General features: G+C 53.6%; 1 protein-coding gene across 3 annotated transcripts in view; it reads left to right on the top strand.

Annotated features, from left to right (window-relative positions):
* The first annotated feature begins 3,075 nt into the window (after window positions 1–3,075).
* Window positions 3,076–16,842, top strand: part of PDPK1 (3-phosphoinositide dependent protein kinase 1) — an 82,999-nt gene continuing 69,232 nt past the window's right edge. The window contains exons 1-4 of one of the 3 annotated variants that reach the window (XM_036083200.2): window positions 3,076–3,426; window positions 3,888–3,946; window positions 6,053–6,097; window positions 7,106–7,163. In XM_036083200.2, coding sequence (XP_035939093.2) covers window positions 3,343–3,426; window positions 3,888–3,946; window positions 6,053–6,097; window positions 7,106–7,163 — 246 coding nt within the window. In that variant the 5' untranslated portion in view covers window positions 3,076–3,342. Of the gene's footprint in view, window positions 3,427–3,887; window positions 3,947–6,052; window positions 6,098–7,105; window positions 7,164–9,837; window positions 9,981–16,842 lie in introns of those variants that run through there. The other 2 variants (XM_036083199.2, XM_036083201.2) reach the window with 2 other exon arrangements.

Raw genomic sequence — 16,842 nt, 5'->3', positions numbered from 1 at the left:
CTGGGTGGGGGGGGGGGAGGGGGGTTGGGAGTGGGAGTGGCTGGATTCTGGCTCATCCCAGCTCTCTGGAGGCCCCTGTCTGTGGCACAGATGTGTCTGAGGCCTGCAGACCCGCAGGCAGAGGTGCTGGTTGGAAATGATTGGAGGGTGGGTGGGGAAGTCCTGGGCTGTAGGTTGGGAAGTGGACCGGAAGGGGCTTGGGGACAGAGTGCAGTTAGCTTCAGAAGTTCACGTGTCAGGGGACCGAGGGGAAAGGGTACGTCTTGCGATTTTAAGCAAGGAGAGAACTGGCTGTGCAGGCAAGTTAGCTGGGGCTGGAGGAGCTGGGTGTAGGAGGGGCCTCGGGTGGGCAGTGCGGAGGGTTCGGAGGGCTACTGCATGAGGATGTCCCAGGGGCTCACTCTCTGCACCCTTGAGTTGGGTAGGCAGAGTGGGGGGCCAGGGCCATAGTGCCGGGTGCTCCTTCCCAGCCTTCAGGGGGCATCCGCGCCGGCCTCAGGACCCCAGCTCGCCTGGCTGTGAATGCAGGAAGCAGTGGCCAGGGCCCCTGAGCTGACCCTGGCCACTGCTGCTCGCCCAGCCCGCAGCCCTACTTCTTTGAGCTCTTGGGATAATCAAGGCTCAGCTTCCTGGGGTGTTTTTTCTGAACAACCCCTTCTCCTGACCTTACTCCCAGGTGGGCACGATGATCGCCCTTGCACCCTGGTGTTTGCACAGCTGGAGGTGACCCTGCCTGGTGCTGGTGGGCAGCTTGGGGGTCACCAGTGTCCTGAGCCCTGCAACTATTTTCCCGTTAGTGTCATCCCGCAGCCTTCCATGTCCCCTCGGTCCTGGCAGCGGGGTCCCCACGTAGGGAGCGTGGGCTGTTGGGTTCTCTGGGAAGGATAGCTGTGGGGCAGGTGGGCTCTGAGGAGCTGTGCAGGTCCTGAGGACAGTCGTGACATGGGAGTCGGATGGCAGGGGTTGGTGTAGCCCCAGATCTGGGGTTGACTTTCTCCCTCATCGTGTCCTGGGCAGCACCTCCCCCCTTTCTCATGGCTGTAGTCCTTGGAATAGGAGGTTGAAGGCGAGTGTCCCAGGATGCCGTGGTGTGTGGCTTGGCCACCCTTCCCCTTGCCTTTGCCACAGAGCACACTACAGGAAGCGTCTCCAGGCCCAAAGTGACAAAAATGGCCACGGATCCTGGCTGTGTTTGAGGGTGAGCAGCCTGGGGAGAACCGGCACCGTAAGGCAAGACTCAGGAAAGGCCACCTGCAGGGGTACCAGGGGACTGGGTCTCAGGCCACATGCCCGTGGGGTGCAGGGACTTCTAGGCCCAGCAGGTGACAGAGCAGCTCCTGGAAGACAGCCACGTGCTCCACCCTGGTTGGAGGGAGCAGAGGAATGTCTCCAAAACACATTCAAAGCTGAGCGGTGGGCACTTGCCTTGTTTGGTGCTAGGCCTAAGTGCGTTACCAGCGTGAACCCATTCTTTTCTGCCAAAAATCTAAAGGAGTTTCCTGTTTGTCATCCCCATTCTCAGATGGGGAAGCGGGCACCTGATTCCAGAGCTGGGGAGCACCAGAGCTAGGATTTGTCCTGGCCGCCCTACCCGGGGCCCTCCCTTAAACCTGTCACCACGCTGCCTCTCTGGGTGGAGAATCTGGGAAGTGCTAGTTGAACTAGGGGTCAGCAGGGGTGAGGCACCTGTGCAGGTTGGGAAAAGCACTCTAGGCAAGGGGAAACTACCCCACGAAGATCCCGCGGCACTCTCGCTGGAAAGGGGTGCAGCCATCACCACCGTCATCCGCAGAACTTCACCACCCCAGGAGAAGTTCTGTTCCCTCTAGGTACTGTCCCTGTTCCCCCATCCCCTCCAGCCTGGCACCGACCACTCCACTTCTGATTCTGAGGCTGCAGGGTTTTAAACAAGATGTGCTGCCGTTTTGTTAGACCCCCCAGCAAGGAGACTCTGAGGGGCTGGCTGTAGGGTGGCAGTGGGGCTGGAGACAGGTGAAGCGGGGGGGGGACAGGCATGCTCTAGTGTTGGTGTAGGGTAGGCTGCGAGGGGTGTGCCTGAGTCACTGGTGGGTGGGGGTGACATTTTCACTGAGGTGGGGAAGCTGGGGTGGGATCCTCGGGGAGGTGACCTGGCGTGCAGCTCGCACCTTCGTAGCTTGCTCTGTGTTGTACGTGAGTGGGAGGACCAGGGGACCCGGTGGTGCTAGGACCCGGTGCCGGGGCCGGAGCGTCGTGACTCTGCGGCGTGGGACGAGGGCCCCCTGGCGGCAGTGCCTGGGAGCTGCGGAGGGGTCCACTTGAGGGCCCCCGACTGCGCCGAGTGCACGCGGGTTCGAATCCAGGCGCTGAGGCGTCCCTTACGGAGTCTCGGTCTCCTGGTCGGGTTGACGGGCCCCGGAGGATCTGGGTGGTCCAGACCGGAGAAGCCGGCTTGGGGGTGGGGGTGGGGAGACGGTATCAACCGCGGTGCACGGTGACTCCGGCTGAGCCTGTCCGCCGCGGGCCCGGCTTGCGGCCCAGGCGCCGGGTCCACGCGGACCCAGAGGTACAGTAAGAGCTGCGGCGCACGGGGCTACGGCTTGCTGCTGGAGGGGCTCCTCCTTGGGGGACGGGCTCTGTGGCGTCAGGGTGGGCGGGTCCGTGCCGGGGCCAATCAGGATTGTCGTGCGCCGCGGCCGAGCAGCTGGGGGGCGCGTCCGTCTCTCACCCTGTCCCGGATTAAGGGACCGATCCGGCCTCGTCTCCGGCGGGTGCAGGGGAACCGGGGGCCTCGTGCCCCCCGCGCGCTGCAGACCCCACTGCGCCCCGGTCCGCCCGCCTGCCTCTCTGCGCGCCTTCCCGCCCCACCGCTCCCCTCCCTCCCTATCGCCGCCCTGTGAATCCCCTGCGCCCCAAGCCTCCCCGCCCCGCCCTCGTTGGCGTTGGGGAGTAGGGTGTGGGCTCCCCACCGGCCCCCTTCCACTGCCTTTCCCAGCCTCGCCCCAGCTCGGAGCGTGTCCAGAGTCGGGGGTGCGGGAGCGGCTGGGTACAGCAGGGTGTGGCACCGGGAGGGTGGGCGAAGGGCGGTTCCGCTTAGCCCCTGCGGCCTACCCCCTTCGCCCCCTGTCGTCCCCAGGCAGCCCGGTGCCCGGAGCGATGGCCCTGAGTCTTGCCTGCCTCCCACTCCCGCACCATTAAGAGCTTGGTGTGCTCCTTCCAACGTGATCCAACATACCTTGTCCTACGTTTATGTCTTGGTTTGTTTCATAAACTGGAATTGTACTTTTGATACTGCTCTGCTAGTAACTATTTTTTAGTTAAGCAGCCTGAAACGGAAAGCTGCCTGGGTGGGGACACGTGGAAATGTCTCTGTACTTGAACAAGGTCCCCAGTGTTCTTCTCGAAGATGGATGTTTCATAACGTTAACCAGATCCCAGCGTGGACCAGTTGGGTTTCTCCCCCCGCCAAACCCTAGCCCCGGGGAGGAGGGACCATGGAGTGATGGGCAGGGAGCTCTGGGGCCCCAGATGCCCAAGCGTGTCTAGGAGGCGGGAGGGGACCCGGTGTAGGCGCTCCTTTACGCCCTTTGGGTTCCGGGTTTGCGTGTATTCGTTTTCTCGTGTTCCTGTAACAAATTACCACAAATTAGGGGTTCAAAAGAACACACATTTATTTTATAGCTCTGGAGGTGGGAGTGAGAAATAGGTCTCGGGGCTGAAATCAAAGTGGTGGCAGAGCTTTGTTCTCCTTAGAGCTTGGGGGGGGTGGTCCTTCCGTTCCCAGCTTCCAGATGCTGCCCACACTGGTGGTCTCGTGGTCTCTTGCATTTGCCGAAGCCAGTGCTGGCCAGTCGTGCTGTTCATGTTGCCTCATTCGGGCTCTGACTCTTTCTCTTCTATCTTTTAAGGACTCTTGTGATTACATTGGGCCGAGCTGGATGATCCTGGATAATCTGCCTCTTTTAAGGTCAGCTTATTGACAACCATCATCCTCCCTTTCTGTGTGATGTAACATATTCACAGGTTGGGTGAACAGGACATGGTCATTTCTGGTGGGGCTGTTATTCTGCCTGCCTCCTCATCCAGAGAGAGGGGCCTGGGCCACGGCTCCCTACTGCCTGGGTCTAAAGGAGATACTACATCCCTATCATCAGGGTACGAAGGTGCTCCTTTCACTACATGCTTATCAACACTGGATGTTTTCAGTCTTTGGGATTTTGACCAGTTTTTGGAATCAGCCCATTTTACAGCTGGGGAAGTTGAGACTTAGGGAGGGAAGGTTACTCGCCTGAGTTTTTTCTTTTCTTTTTTTTTTTTATTCATGAGAGAAAGAGAAAGGCAGAAGCAGAGGGAGAAGCAGGCTCCCCGCAGAGCAGGGAGCCCGATGTGGGACTCAATCCCAGGACCCCGGGATCATGACCTGAGCCGAAGGCAGATGCTTAACCGACTGAGCCACCCAGGCGCCCCTCACCTGAGATTTGATGCAACTTTCTGTTTCCTGTCTCCCAGTCTAGTTAAAATATTTTTTTCCATGTAGCACAATTTATATGAGAAGATATTTTTCCAGGTGGCTTGGAAATTATTGGCTTTAGCAACTTTCTCTCTCTCTCTCTTTTTTTTTTTTTTTAAGATTTACTTATTGGGGCGCCTGGGTGGCTCAGTAGGTTAAGCATCTGCCTTCAGCTCAGGTCATGATCCCAGGGTCCTGGGATGGAGTCCCGTGTCGGGCTCCCTCCTCAGCGGGAAGTCTGCTTCTCCCTCTGACCCTCACCACCTCTCATGCTCTCTCGCTCTCTCATTCTCTCTCTCAAATAAATAACTAAAATCTTTTAAAAAAATGTAAAAAAAAAAAGTTGGATGCTTAGCCCCCTGGAGCCCCCAGGGTGCCCCTCCCCACCGCAAGTCAAGCCTTTAGATGGCTCAGCTTTCCCTACCCTCTCGACTGCGAATTCCTGAGAGACCCTGAGCGGGAACCATTGCGGCCAAGCTGCTCCTGGCTTCCTGACCCACAGAAACCATGAGATCGTAAATGTTTGTTGCTTGAGGTCTCTGAGTTGGGGGATAATTTGTTACACGGGCCTGGGTGGCTAACACATTAGCTGTGTGATGCTGGGCAAGGCCCATCGCCTGTGAAGCTGGGTTCCCTCCCTTGGGCCACCGCACTTAAGAGCAGTAAGTGAGGCACGGGTGAAATGCCACGGGCCATGTGGAGCACAGCGCTGACCGCCCCCCACAGGCTGTGTATATACGGCAGCCTTTCAGCCTCTCCTAGCGTGGTTATCATCCTCCTGTCCCTCCTCGGGTGGAACATGACCTCACAACGTCAAGCCAAGCATCGCATTCTTGGCCAGCGACAGAGGCACTGGGCAGGGAAAGGAGAGATAAGAGCCAGGGGCTGTCCCTCTTCTTCCTCCAGCCAGAGTGCCCGTGAACTGTGCGGGGACAGGTGAGTCCATGTCCCCTCCTGCCCGCTGTCCCGGGATCTGCAGCCAGACCTGACCCATGGCAGGGGTGCCCTGCCTCTCGCTAGGTGAGAGGGGTGGCCTGGCCTGGCTTTTGGCTTGCACAATGGCTGCCATCGAGGCCCCATGAGAACTGAGTACTGTTCTTGTTCCTCTTTCCGAGGCTGCTCCCTGCCCTGCCCCCGCTGCCTGCTCAGCGGCTTTCCGCAGGCCTCCAGCCTGCCCCTCTCCCCTCACACCTTCCCCTGAGGCCACAGAGGATGCCTGCCCCACCTGCTGCTCCAGGGGGCTGTAGCATTCCCCGTGGACTTGTCCCTCTCGGTTTTTCCCCCTCCCTGTTGTTGGTCTTTGAATTCCCAAAGAACTACGCAGTCTTGCTTCGGTGTAAGCGACTCTGAAAAAAGAAAAAAAAAAAAGCTGAAGACCTCAGTTTGGTTCATATTCTGTGACTTGTCTCTTTACCTTCACTCTCCGTTAGACCTTTACCCTCTTCTTTCCAGTAGCTGCATCGAATTCTCCAGAATGAACGTACCATAATTTATTTTACCATTCTCTTGTTGATAAATATTTTGGTTCTTTTTTTTCTTTTTCTCTTTTGTCATTTGCTTCAGGTTAAAGTTACGCCGTCACGAACATTCTTGCGCAGTTTTACCTACGTGAGTGAGAGCTTCTTAGAATCTCCGGGAAGAAGATACACCCACTTTATTAATTTTTATTTGCATCAATGTTTAAGAAGCCAGATAGTTGTAAAAAGACTTGTAGGGGCTCCTGGGTGGCTCAGTCGTTAAGCGTCTGCCTTCGGCTCAGGTCATGATCCCAGGGTCCTGGGATCGAGCCCCGCATCGGGCTCCTGGCTCAGCGGGAAGCCTGCTTCTCCCTCTCCCTCTGCTTGTGTGCACTCCCTCTCTCTCTCTCTCTCTCGTATAAATAAATAAAAATAAAGAATAAAATAGAAATAAAAAGGCTTGTAATGCAGAACAGCAGCCGGTGCCTCACCTCTCCCCCCTCCTCACATCCCACTTACTACTGGTTTAAATGTTCTTCCTGCTGTGTATGTCTATCTTTCTAACGAATATTCTCCCACTTTATGTCTGGACTCATCACTTACAGCCATTATCTAGTGCCTGTCTGTTAGAAGGGGTGAGGATTCAGCTGTCTCACGCCCCCTCTCCTCTCTGGGTCCTTCTGAGGTAAAGGATGATGATTACTGGTTGAATCCGTGCACCTGTATTATGACTGTAAATATCCCTCACAACTGAGAGGAGTGAGGTACCTGGTAAACGGTGATTTTGCTTCCTTCCTGATAGGGCTCTTCCTCTGGAGTTTTCTTGTCTCTCTGTCGCTTCTTAATTCAGTTTTTTTATGTGGCGAAAGCCATGAGAGGATCTATCATTTTCAGCTTCTTTCTGGAAGAAGAAAGCCTGCTTTCCTAGGGTCTGTGTGCTCCCTGTTCTTATCCTGGGATTTCTCCTCATTATCCATTTAAAATTGCACCTTTCCCCCAGGCACTCCTGAGGCCCCACTGATTTTCTTTCTTCCCTGTAGCACTAACTGCCTTCTAACATCCGGGAAGATTTGCTTATTCATTTGCCTCCCCCACCCTGCCTCCCGCCTGTGGCATTGGAGTTTCATGAGGGCAGAGATTTTTGTGTTTTGCTCACCAGGGAATTGTCAACGTCTAGCACGGTGCCTGGCACGGAGGGGAGACTGAATCCATACTCGGTGAGTGGACAAATCCTGGGACTTGCCTTCCTCACCTTCCTGTGTGTTTTGTTCCTTCCTGTTTCCTGGATCTCATGTCTTCTTCTTTCTTGGTTTCCTCCATTTGGTGGAGCACATCCATTAGTAACTTTCTGAGAAAGGTCACTCCTCATGTTTGTGTGTACATATTTTTTTTTAGACTCTAGATCTATGTATTTATACGCAATTGCATTTAGTGTATGGTCTGGCAAATTTTACACGTAAGATGGTAATAAATACTAAGTATCTCCTAGGGTTGTGATGAGAAGTAAGATAAATCTTTAAAAAATGGTTAGGGTTCTCTGAGGACAAGTTGTCATTACTTTGTGAGGGCTACAATAAACACAAAAGAAGGGTTTGTTGGGAGGCAGTTGGGTGCAGTGCCAAGAGCAGAGCCCTGCTGTTGGTCAGGGGTGGTTTTGAGTTCTGTGCTCTGTGACCTAATATATGACTAAGAGTAGGCAGGGCACCAAAGCCTCAGCTCTCATGTGAAAGAGGGAGATGGTCACAGTTAACCTCCTGCTTGTAGGGCTGTTGTGGGCAAAATCAGATGTGCTTTTAATCTGTACTAAGGGTTATGACGTAGGATAACGTTCTCAGTGTTACCGAGTGTTGAATGTGGCTTGGCATGGTGGTAAGAGCTGGTATCTACCTTGACCTTGTCTTTGTGTTCACTGAGGGTTAGTGTCCGGAGTGGGGTAACCAATTGGCAATTTTCAGCCTGTATCAAAAGTCCCGAGAGGAATCCCTGTACTTTGGCCCAGCAGTTCCATCTGCTGAGAATTTATCCTAAGGAAATAAATAAAGGTGTGCTACGTGGATCTGTAAGCTATAGGCTGCCTCCAGTGGAGTCCTCCGCAGCCCTCACCACCGGGGAAGATGGCGGTCAGATGTCAGCAGAACTGTACGGGATACTGGATGATGCATTGCTAAGTGAAAAAAGTATCCAAACCGCATAAGCCCTTTTGGGGAATAGGAGTTATATTTACCATTTTGACTGTTGTTTAAGGTGTTGTTCCATGTACAGAACACTGGAAGCTTGGACAAACAGAGGCTGTAGAGCCTAATGGTCAAAGCATAGCCTCTGGCATATGGGTATCAAGATTCTGGTTCTGGCACTGTGAGACCCAGGGCAAGTTATAGAACTGCACTGTGCCTCAGCTTCCTCACCCTTTCAAAAACAGGGGCCACACTAGCAGGGATGCTTGCTTAGACATCAGGCATGAAAATTCTTTATTTTTTATTTATTTTTTATTTTTTATTTATTTATTTATTTATTTGAGAGAGAGAATGAGACAGAGAGAGAGCATGAGAGGGGGGAGGATCAGAGGGAGAAGCAGACTCCCTGCTGAGCAGGGAGTCCGATGCGGGACTCGATCCCGGGACTCCAGGATCATGACCTGAGCTGAAGGCAGTCGCCCAACCAACTGAGCCACCCAGGCGCCCCAAAAAAATTCTTTATTTTTTAAAAAAGATTTTATTTATTTGAGAGACAGCACAAGCAGGGGGAGCAGCAGAGGGAGAGAGAGAAGCATCCTCCCCTCTGAGCAGGGAGCTGGGACCCTGGGATCATGACCTGAGCTGAAGGCAGACGCTTAACTGACTGAGCCACCCAGGTACCCGTAGGCATGAAAATTCTTTGGTAAGAATAAGTGCTAAACAAAAAAAAGAAAAGAAAAGAAAAAGGGGTACGAGTTAGGTAAATGTTAGCAGCTATCACTGCTATTCAAGAATTAACTAGTTAGTGGGCTTATGGATTCGTTTATCTAATTATTCTCTGTATGGTCTAAATTGTTATTTTTCAAAATAAATATGTATTTCTTTTGGAAATAGAAAAAAAAGGTTATTTAAAAGTATGCAACCTTGAGGTAACAAAGATGATTGTGATTTTGTTTAAAACAGCATGGTCATAACACAAGTGTGAATGCATTTAATGCCACTCAGCTGTGCACATGGCAGATGATAAAATGGTTAAGGTAGTAAATTTTATGTCTATTTTACCACAAGCACAAAAACCAACAATAACACCATCATCATTAACAACTACAAGAAAATTCAACATCTCATCAACAGTAACGACTACAAAAAAATCCACAAAACCACAGGCAAAGAAGAAAGTTCTGCAGGTGTCCCTGCGACTATCAGCAGTGATGCCATGGGATTGTTTTCTGCCTTCTCAATTGGATTTTATAGCCCAAATTTCCGTCCGTGAACACTGGTCAGTTTCATAAGCAGCGAAGTTGCGTCTGTCGTTTGCGCAGAGCCCGGCTCCCGATCCCAGCCACGCGTGGGAGCCCAGCCCCGCCGCTGCCTCGGGCGTGACCTTGGCCAGCTCCGCGCCCCTGCGAGCCTCAGTTTCCCCCGTGGGCGCCAGGGATGACAGCTCCCCCCCCTCCCCGCGTCTCCTGCCCGGCCCCGCCCTGCGGCCCCGAGATTGGCTCGCGCGGGCCGCCCCCCCTCTGAGGCGGGGCCGGGCCGCTCCCGCCCGCTGGGCCCCAACCCGGAAATGCGGCTCGGGGGCGCCGGCTAGGCCGGCCGAGCCGCGGCGGAGAGACGGCGGGTGCGGCCAATGGGCGCGGGCGGCGGCAGCGGCGGCGCGGCGGAAGTCCCGCCCGGCGTCGCGCGGGGGCGGGGCGGAGCCGGGGGCGGCGGGCGGCGGGGCGGGCGCAGGATGAGGGCGGCCATTGCTGGGGCTCCGCCGCGGGGAGGAGGACGTTGAGGAGGCGCCGAGCCGCGCAGCGCTGGGGGGGAGGCGCCCGCGCCGACGCGGGGCCCATGGCCAGGACCACCAGCCAGCTGGTGAGTGCGCGCCGGCCGACCGGGCGCGCTGGCCCGTCACCCAGGCAAGCGCGGCGGCCGCTAGGGCCCGGCGAGGCGGGGCGGCCCCGCGTCCCCAGGGCCGGGCGGCGCCTCACCTGCGGCCGGGGGGCCGGGCCGAGGACCGCGGGCTTCGTGAGGGCGCCTCTCGGCCGCCGCGGGGATCCTGGGCCCCGGCGCGCCGGGCGCCTGCCCGGCGGGGGCGCTGACAGACGCGCGGAGGGCGGGGGAGGCCGGCGAGGTGTCACTGGCTTGTCGCGGTGGAAGTGCTCGGAAAGTTTGTTTTCGGCGCGCCGCGGCCTGGAGCTGAGCCTCCGGGGTTACCTTTCATTCTGTCTGCGAAGGAACCGCCCTGGGCCTTCACCTGGAACGGGGTCCCAGTGCCTCTGCCGCAGCGAAGCGGGAGGGACGAGTTCTTGCTCAGAGCACCTGATGCTCCAGGCTCCCCCCAAATTCACGGTTAGGGTGGAATTTGGTAGACTCCTTTCCCGGCCCGGCGGAGCGGCATTGGGTGCTTTTCCTGCCTTGGGGCTCTTCTCCAGCACTGGTTTCAAGTGTGGGAAGCCCCAGGGAGGTCGAGCTTGAACCTGCTACTGAGGGGAGAGTGATCGTGACAGCGAGGAGGGATTGCAGGGGAAAAGAAAAAGGAAAGCACTTGTTGGGTGAAATGTTTTGCTTAAAAGTATCGTTAGTGTTACTATGTTTTTTTCTGTTGCTAAAAGTATCCTTGGTGTTTTGATGTTTTTCCCTGTGTTTGAGTTTTGAAGTCGCGAAGGTGGTTTCAGGATTTATACCTTGGGCGCGACTATGAAAGTGGGTGATGGAAGAATGTCAACACAGCTTGCAAAATTTGGTTCAAAAGGCAAATCAAAATCACTTAAGTGAATGAAGATCCAGGAAACTTACCTGACTCCTTGTTTTTCAGCATACAGCTTTGTAGTAGCGGTTCTTAAGCCTTTTGGGGAGTCTTGAACCCTTTTGAGAATCTGGTGGAAGGTATAAATCCTCTCCTGAGAAAAACACTGAATTACCCCGCATTTTGTAATTACTTTAGCAGGTTCTTGAACCTTCTGCAGCTCATCCATGGACTTCAGGCTAAGAACACTGTAGAGATGGGTGACAATCCAGAGTCTTAAGAGGAGGACCTGTTCAGTTGAGAAAATGGTGAAAGGCGAAGGGGCTGTCTTTGACTGTTGCGACATGTGGCTGTACCCTGGGGTGTCTGGGCCAACAGGCAAAAACACGAATTGGGCTTCTTGGCGAGCCTCAGTGGAGGCCGGGGGTGATGACAATCATGGAAGTGTGTAAAATGAACTTTCATACAGCGGTGCTGTTGCAGTGCAAGGTGTGTACTTTGGTGGAGGTCACGACAAGAGGCAAAGAGCATATTTCCTCGTGGTCTTGGTTGTTCCACACGATGGGCATTGGACATCTGGAGTTTTCTTTTTTTTTTTAAAGATTTTATTTATTTATTTATTTGACAGAGAGACACAGCAAGAGAGGGAACACAAGCAGGGGGAGTGGGAGTGGGAGAGGGAGAAGCAGGCTTCCCGCCGAGCAGGGAGCCTGGGCTCGATCCCAGGACCCTGGGATCACTACCCGAGCAGAAGGCAGACGCTTAACGACTGAGCCACCCAGGCACCCCATCTGGAGTTTTCTTTGCGTAAGTCATCTTCTTAGTGCAAAAATGCTGGAATCCAGTGAGAGCAAATGAATCGCGCTATAAAGGAGAGATCTCTGTCTGGAAGTGAGAGGAACAAGGATTTTGTGTCTTCAGCTAGATCCCCTCCCTCCCCGTGTGAGAATTGGCCATATTTCTTCTCAGGAATGGCGGCGTTGCCCCTAATATTGGCTTTTCACCTGAAGACGGACAGATTTGCATCGTTCAAGTGGGTTTACACCTAGATTTTTTTTTAATTATTTACTTATTTATTTATTTGTCCCAGAGAGAGAGCGTGTGCAAGCAGGGGGAGGGGCAGGCAGAGGGAGAGGGAGAAGCAGACTCCCCGCTGAGCAGAGAGCCTGATGTGGGATTCCATCTCAGGACTCTGGGATCATGACCCTAGCCGAAGGCAGATGCTCAATCGACTGAGCCACCCAGACGTCCCTGCATCTAGATTTTTAAGGTGGCATTGTGTGGAGAAGCCCCCATCCCCGTTATTAAATTTTCCCGTTCCTCTAAGCGTGTGCAGCCAACGGGGGGAGCAGTACAAATGAAGTCTGAAAATGGCTTAGTCTCCTTTGATTTCTAGGTGGGCCAGAGGCTGGAGGAACCATTTCTTGAGCACTTACTTTAGAAGCAGGCACTTTTCCAGATAGCTCACCCCATGTTGCTTGATTTCTGTTACTAGTGCTGTGTGAGGTAGGTGTCCTTCCCATTTTACAGATGTGGAAACTGGGATGCGGGTAAGTTAAGTATCTGCTTGGTAAACAGTGTGAATCCATGTCTGAGTGGTGGCAGGGGCCTGGGCGCCACTCTGCCCCCTCACGTGCCCCCTCACCCTGAGGGAGGGTCTGCTGGGCGGCTCAGCGCGGTACTTGGCTTGAGGAAGTCCGTGGTGCCACTGCCCAGAACATCTTCCCTGGGGGTTGTGCCTGAATGTCCGGACTCTGCCGTGCTGGAGGCAGGAGAGACATCTTCACATGGAAGGACAGCACGCTTATTTATTTCTTTGGGCAGATGGCTGAACTCTGTGACCCCTGGAGCCTGTTTCAGCCTCACGCTGTCAGAAAGCAGCTGTTTGGAAAGAGGCTCTGCTTCATCTGTATTTGAGCGCTGATATTCTGAATGCGTGAGGCTTGGAATCCTCCCTTTGGGAAACAAGAACTGTGCAGAGATTTCGTTAAAGGTAAAATGGGAGATCAGGCAGAGCGACTCTAGCTTTTGCAAGGGTGGCTGCATCTGGGCGGGACGGCGGCTGGGAAAGTGGGGAACGTGGAAGGAAGTGGGTTCTAATTTCCACACTCCTTTTTGGGCCTCTCCTCCTCAGGAGTCTTGTGCGGTGTGTTGTATTTCTGTCCCTGTGATACCCCTACAGCAGTTGGGAGCTGGCAGGGTGAGGTCCCTGTACTAACAGGTGGAAGTGGAGGTTTGTGCGGTTCTCTGACAGCATTTTGTGGGAAGGATCGCAGCAGCAGCCTGTGTAGCTGTGGGGCCTACAGAGAGCTCTTCAGAGCAGGTCTCAGCCTCTGGGCTGCCTTAGCACAGCTTGGAGGATGAAGAAAAGGTGGCTCCTGGGCGTGTCGTCCTTTTCACTCTATGCTCTTGTCCCCTGACCCACCTGATGTGGGTTTTGGGTGCATGTAGGCAAGGGTGTGATGAATGGGGAATTGCTGCAGAAATGGGGTGAGAAGCCCAGTCCCCTCTGAGTTGATGGAGTGTGGAGAACCTTCCCCGGCACTATACTTTGTCTCTTCCTAAGGAGCATCTTCTAGGGAAATGGACTTTGCTGGAACCCCACGCGCTGCTGAGGAACACTTGATGCTGAAATGACTCCCTCAGCAGGTGCGAGGGCCAGGGCCGATGTGTGCAAGCTCTGTGCCTGCCCTTTGGATGACAGCCGGCCATAGGGGGGAGGAGTGCAGTTGTTTTGAAGGCAGGTTCAAAGAGCAAATCACCGGGGGAGGAAGTGTTGTTGTGGAAACCCAAGTTTTGGACATGTATCGTTCAGGCCTGTTCAGCAGTGCCGCCTTCTTTAACTGGCTCGCATTTGTTACCAGACCCTTTAAAAAATTGTTTGGGGGCGCCTGGGTGGCTCATTCGTTAAGCGTCTGCCTTTGGCTCAGGTCATGATCCCAGGGTCCTGCGATCAAGCCCTACATCAGGTTCCCTGCTCGGCGGGGAGTCTGCTTCTCCCTCTCCCACTCCCCCTGCTTGTGTTCCCTCTCTCGCTGTATCTCTCTCTCTCTGTCAAGTAAATAAATAAAATCTTTAAAAAAATATATTGTTTGAATATCTAGAACCAGTGGTGTATCCAGTCTCTAGCTGAATCAACAGGCAGAGTGCATTTTTTCAAGAGTAATGGGGAATATGGGCGCCTGGGTGGCTCAGTCGCTAAGCGTCTGCCTTCGGCTCGGGTCATGATCCCAGGGTCCTGGGATCGAGCCCCACATCGGGCTCCCTGCTCAGCGGGAAGCCTGCTTCTCCCTCTCCCATTCCCCCTGCTTGTGTTCCTGCTCTCGCTCTCTCTCTGTCAAATAAATAAATAAAATCTTTAAAAAAAAAAAGAGTAATGGGGAATACGTTCTGATGATAGTGTCTTAGAGGAGAAAGGCCTTTTTGGGTTCACGATGGTTCTTGGTCTGCTTTCAGTGTTTGGTTGCACTTATGTAGCTGCACAAAGTCTGTTTCCATCCCCTTAGTGTAGAAAATTTTCCCAATTTTAAATGAGATTTTTTACTCCAAGAAATTCCAAGTCATTTTGAATGTCTTAAGAGAGGTAGTTTGCTATAAAGGATCTATGTTTGTGGCTTTCATATCCCTCATCAGGGCAACTGATGGAAGTTTGTGCTTAAATAGCTGGATTGCATATAGGCCAGCAGAAGGAGAGCTGACTGCACTGCAAGGTCTGCGTATGGAAAAGATGGGACATGCCCTACACTAGCAGCGCCTGCCTTATTGCACAGCCCACGGAAGACCAAACAAGCATGGTTTTCATTTGGAGTGTTGTCTGGCGGCCTGATGAAGGTGGACACATAGTTCCTGGTGGCCCCATAGACAGGATCAGGTGCCCGGTGCACCAGCCACTGTGCTTTGAATCAGCTTGCAGCCTTCAGGGAAGCCAAGTATTTAAAGGTGTTGTGTGAAGGTATGTCTGGATGCCAGGGAGGTTCGTCCTGGCGGTCTGTGTCCTCTGCATGTTTGTGGAGCTGGTGGCAGGTCTGTCCACGTTGGAGAAGGCTGACGAGAGGCTGCGTGCAGACAACTGCGTGAGTGCATCTCGGCAGTATTTCAGTCAGAATTCATCCGGATGAGAGCTTAGTTGTTACAGTGATTTCATTGTTAAAGTCTCATTCTTCAACCTGTTTTTCTCTTTTGGAATTAATTGTACTGCAGCGGGAGTTGTATCTCAAAGCGACAGCTGTATATCGGATGCTGTCAGAGAAGGCTGCTAAGATTTGCAGGGAAGCTTGAAGTCTTACAGAAATTCTTGTTGTGTGCTCTGACCTGCAGTGGTGACCTCTGAGGAACGGGGCTCGCAGTTAACTTTTCTGCTGTCCCTCCCTGTTTCTGAGAGATGGGGAGCAGAGGGCCTCCCACCCCCCTGGGGGGAGACCTTGCTCTTGAACCCAGTGTGAAGCAGGTGTGTGGACTCCGTTGTGGCCTGGCTGCGGATGCTGCCGTGCAGTGAAGGAAGGGATGCCACCTGGAGGGGCGGCCACACTGTGCTCTCGTCATGCACTCCCCCCCCCCCCCCCCCGCCGGTGGGGCTTAAAACACCTCATGCTTTCTTCCCGGGTCCCCCTTTCCTGGGCATCGAGAAGTGAGCATTTGCTGGAAGGGTGCCCCTGGGACTTCCCCCAGCCTCTCATGGCCTGTCACTTTGCTCCTCCTCAGTGAGGGTCCCTTCTCAGATGCCCCTGCCGTGTGCCCTCTTCCCAGCATATACAGGATAGTGTCCACGATGTTCTGGGCTGCCAGGTTCTCCTCTTTAGGCTCTTCCTCTTTGCCTGAAGAAATTCCCCTCAGTGGAAACTACCCCCTGGTGGCTGTGAAGCCTTTTCTGACCAATCAGCTTCTTTGTGTGCCCCCCCCACCCTTGCCCCCTTTGGTCTGCAACAGGTTTTGTTATATAGTCAGCTCTGAAACAGGTTCTGCGCTTTGTTATGTCCTTATCTTTTCCGAACCTTGAATCTCTAGATGGCTTCTCTGACTCTTTTTCATGCTTTCTCCTCATGGTTCTCATATCTGGGTTTCCTGTGGTGTATTTGTCACATACCTATCTTAACATTTTTGCTATTTGTTAACAAAAACATGTCTGAATCTTATATGTACATTCTGATTTCCTTGTATTTAGAGCTGTATATAGTTGAGGGGGAAAGGGTTTCATCATAAAACTATCGCCTATTTAATGCCCAATATGAAAGCATTCCAAACTAGGAAGGAATCGGATGGTAAAAACACGGATTCATGTCCCACTCTTTCATCGTCTAAGGAAATACAATTGAAGAAGGGGATATTTGTTTTTTCTACATGTATATTGTATCACCTTCATGACCCTTGAAAGGCTTTATTTCAAAGGTATCGGTTTCTTTTTGTACTACAGCTCTTCCTGGCAGGTTTCGGCGACCAATTGTTGGATTAAATCTGGATGAGCAAACTGTTAGTGTGGAGCATGTAGTGTTTGAGCTGAGGCTTTTCTTGTTGGCACTGCCGCAGTGGTGGGTGAGGCCGGCGGCGGACCACTGTCCTCCCGTCGCCAGACCTGAGTACCAAACCTGTAGAAGAGCCAGCGTTGGTGATGTGGACTCTGCATGAGAGGCAGCTGCTTTCCCATCAGGAGGACAGTTTTCTTAAAAGATCCCTAACTGAGGATGAGGATCACCCTAATAGTCCTCTGACCAGAAGCCAAGTTGCTATTCTCGTATGATGTAGGGACCTTAGGGGAAATGGCAGAGCTCTCTCTGCTGCTTTGGGCAGGGTCGGTGAGGGCTCTCCCCAGGCCTCGACTTTGCTTGAATTTCTAAGTGTCCTGTCCTAAAAGGGGCGTGTGCTCTGTTGTTGGGTGCAGCTGTATCAGCGCCACAGCTGTGGCTCCAGGTGGGTATAGTGCCAGCCTCCTTGGGGGGTTGTGTGGCTGATGGTCCTGAGGGTGTCCAAGCAGCCCACCTTGTCTTAGAGGTT

The sequence above is a fragment of the Halichoerus grypus genome, chromosome 6 (genome assembly GCF_964656455.1).
Source record: "Halichoerus grypus chromosome 6, mHalGry1.hap1.1, whole genome shotgun sequence".
NCBI classification, from domain to species: domain Eukaryota; kingdom Metazoa; phylum Chordata; class Mammalia; order Carnivora; family Phocidae; genus Halichoerus; species Halichoerus grypus.
The sequence above is the reverse complement of the archived record's forward strand: the minus strand, read 5'-3'. Positions and strand labels throughout refer to the sequence as shown.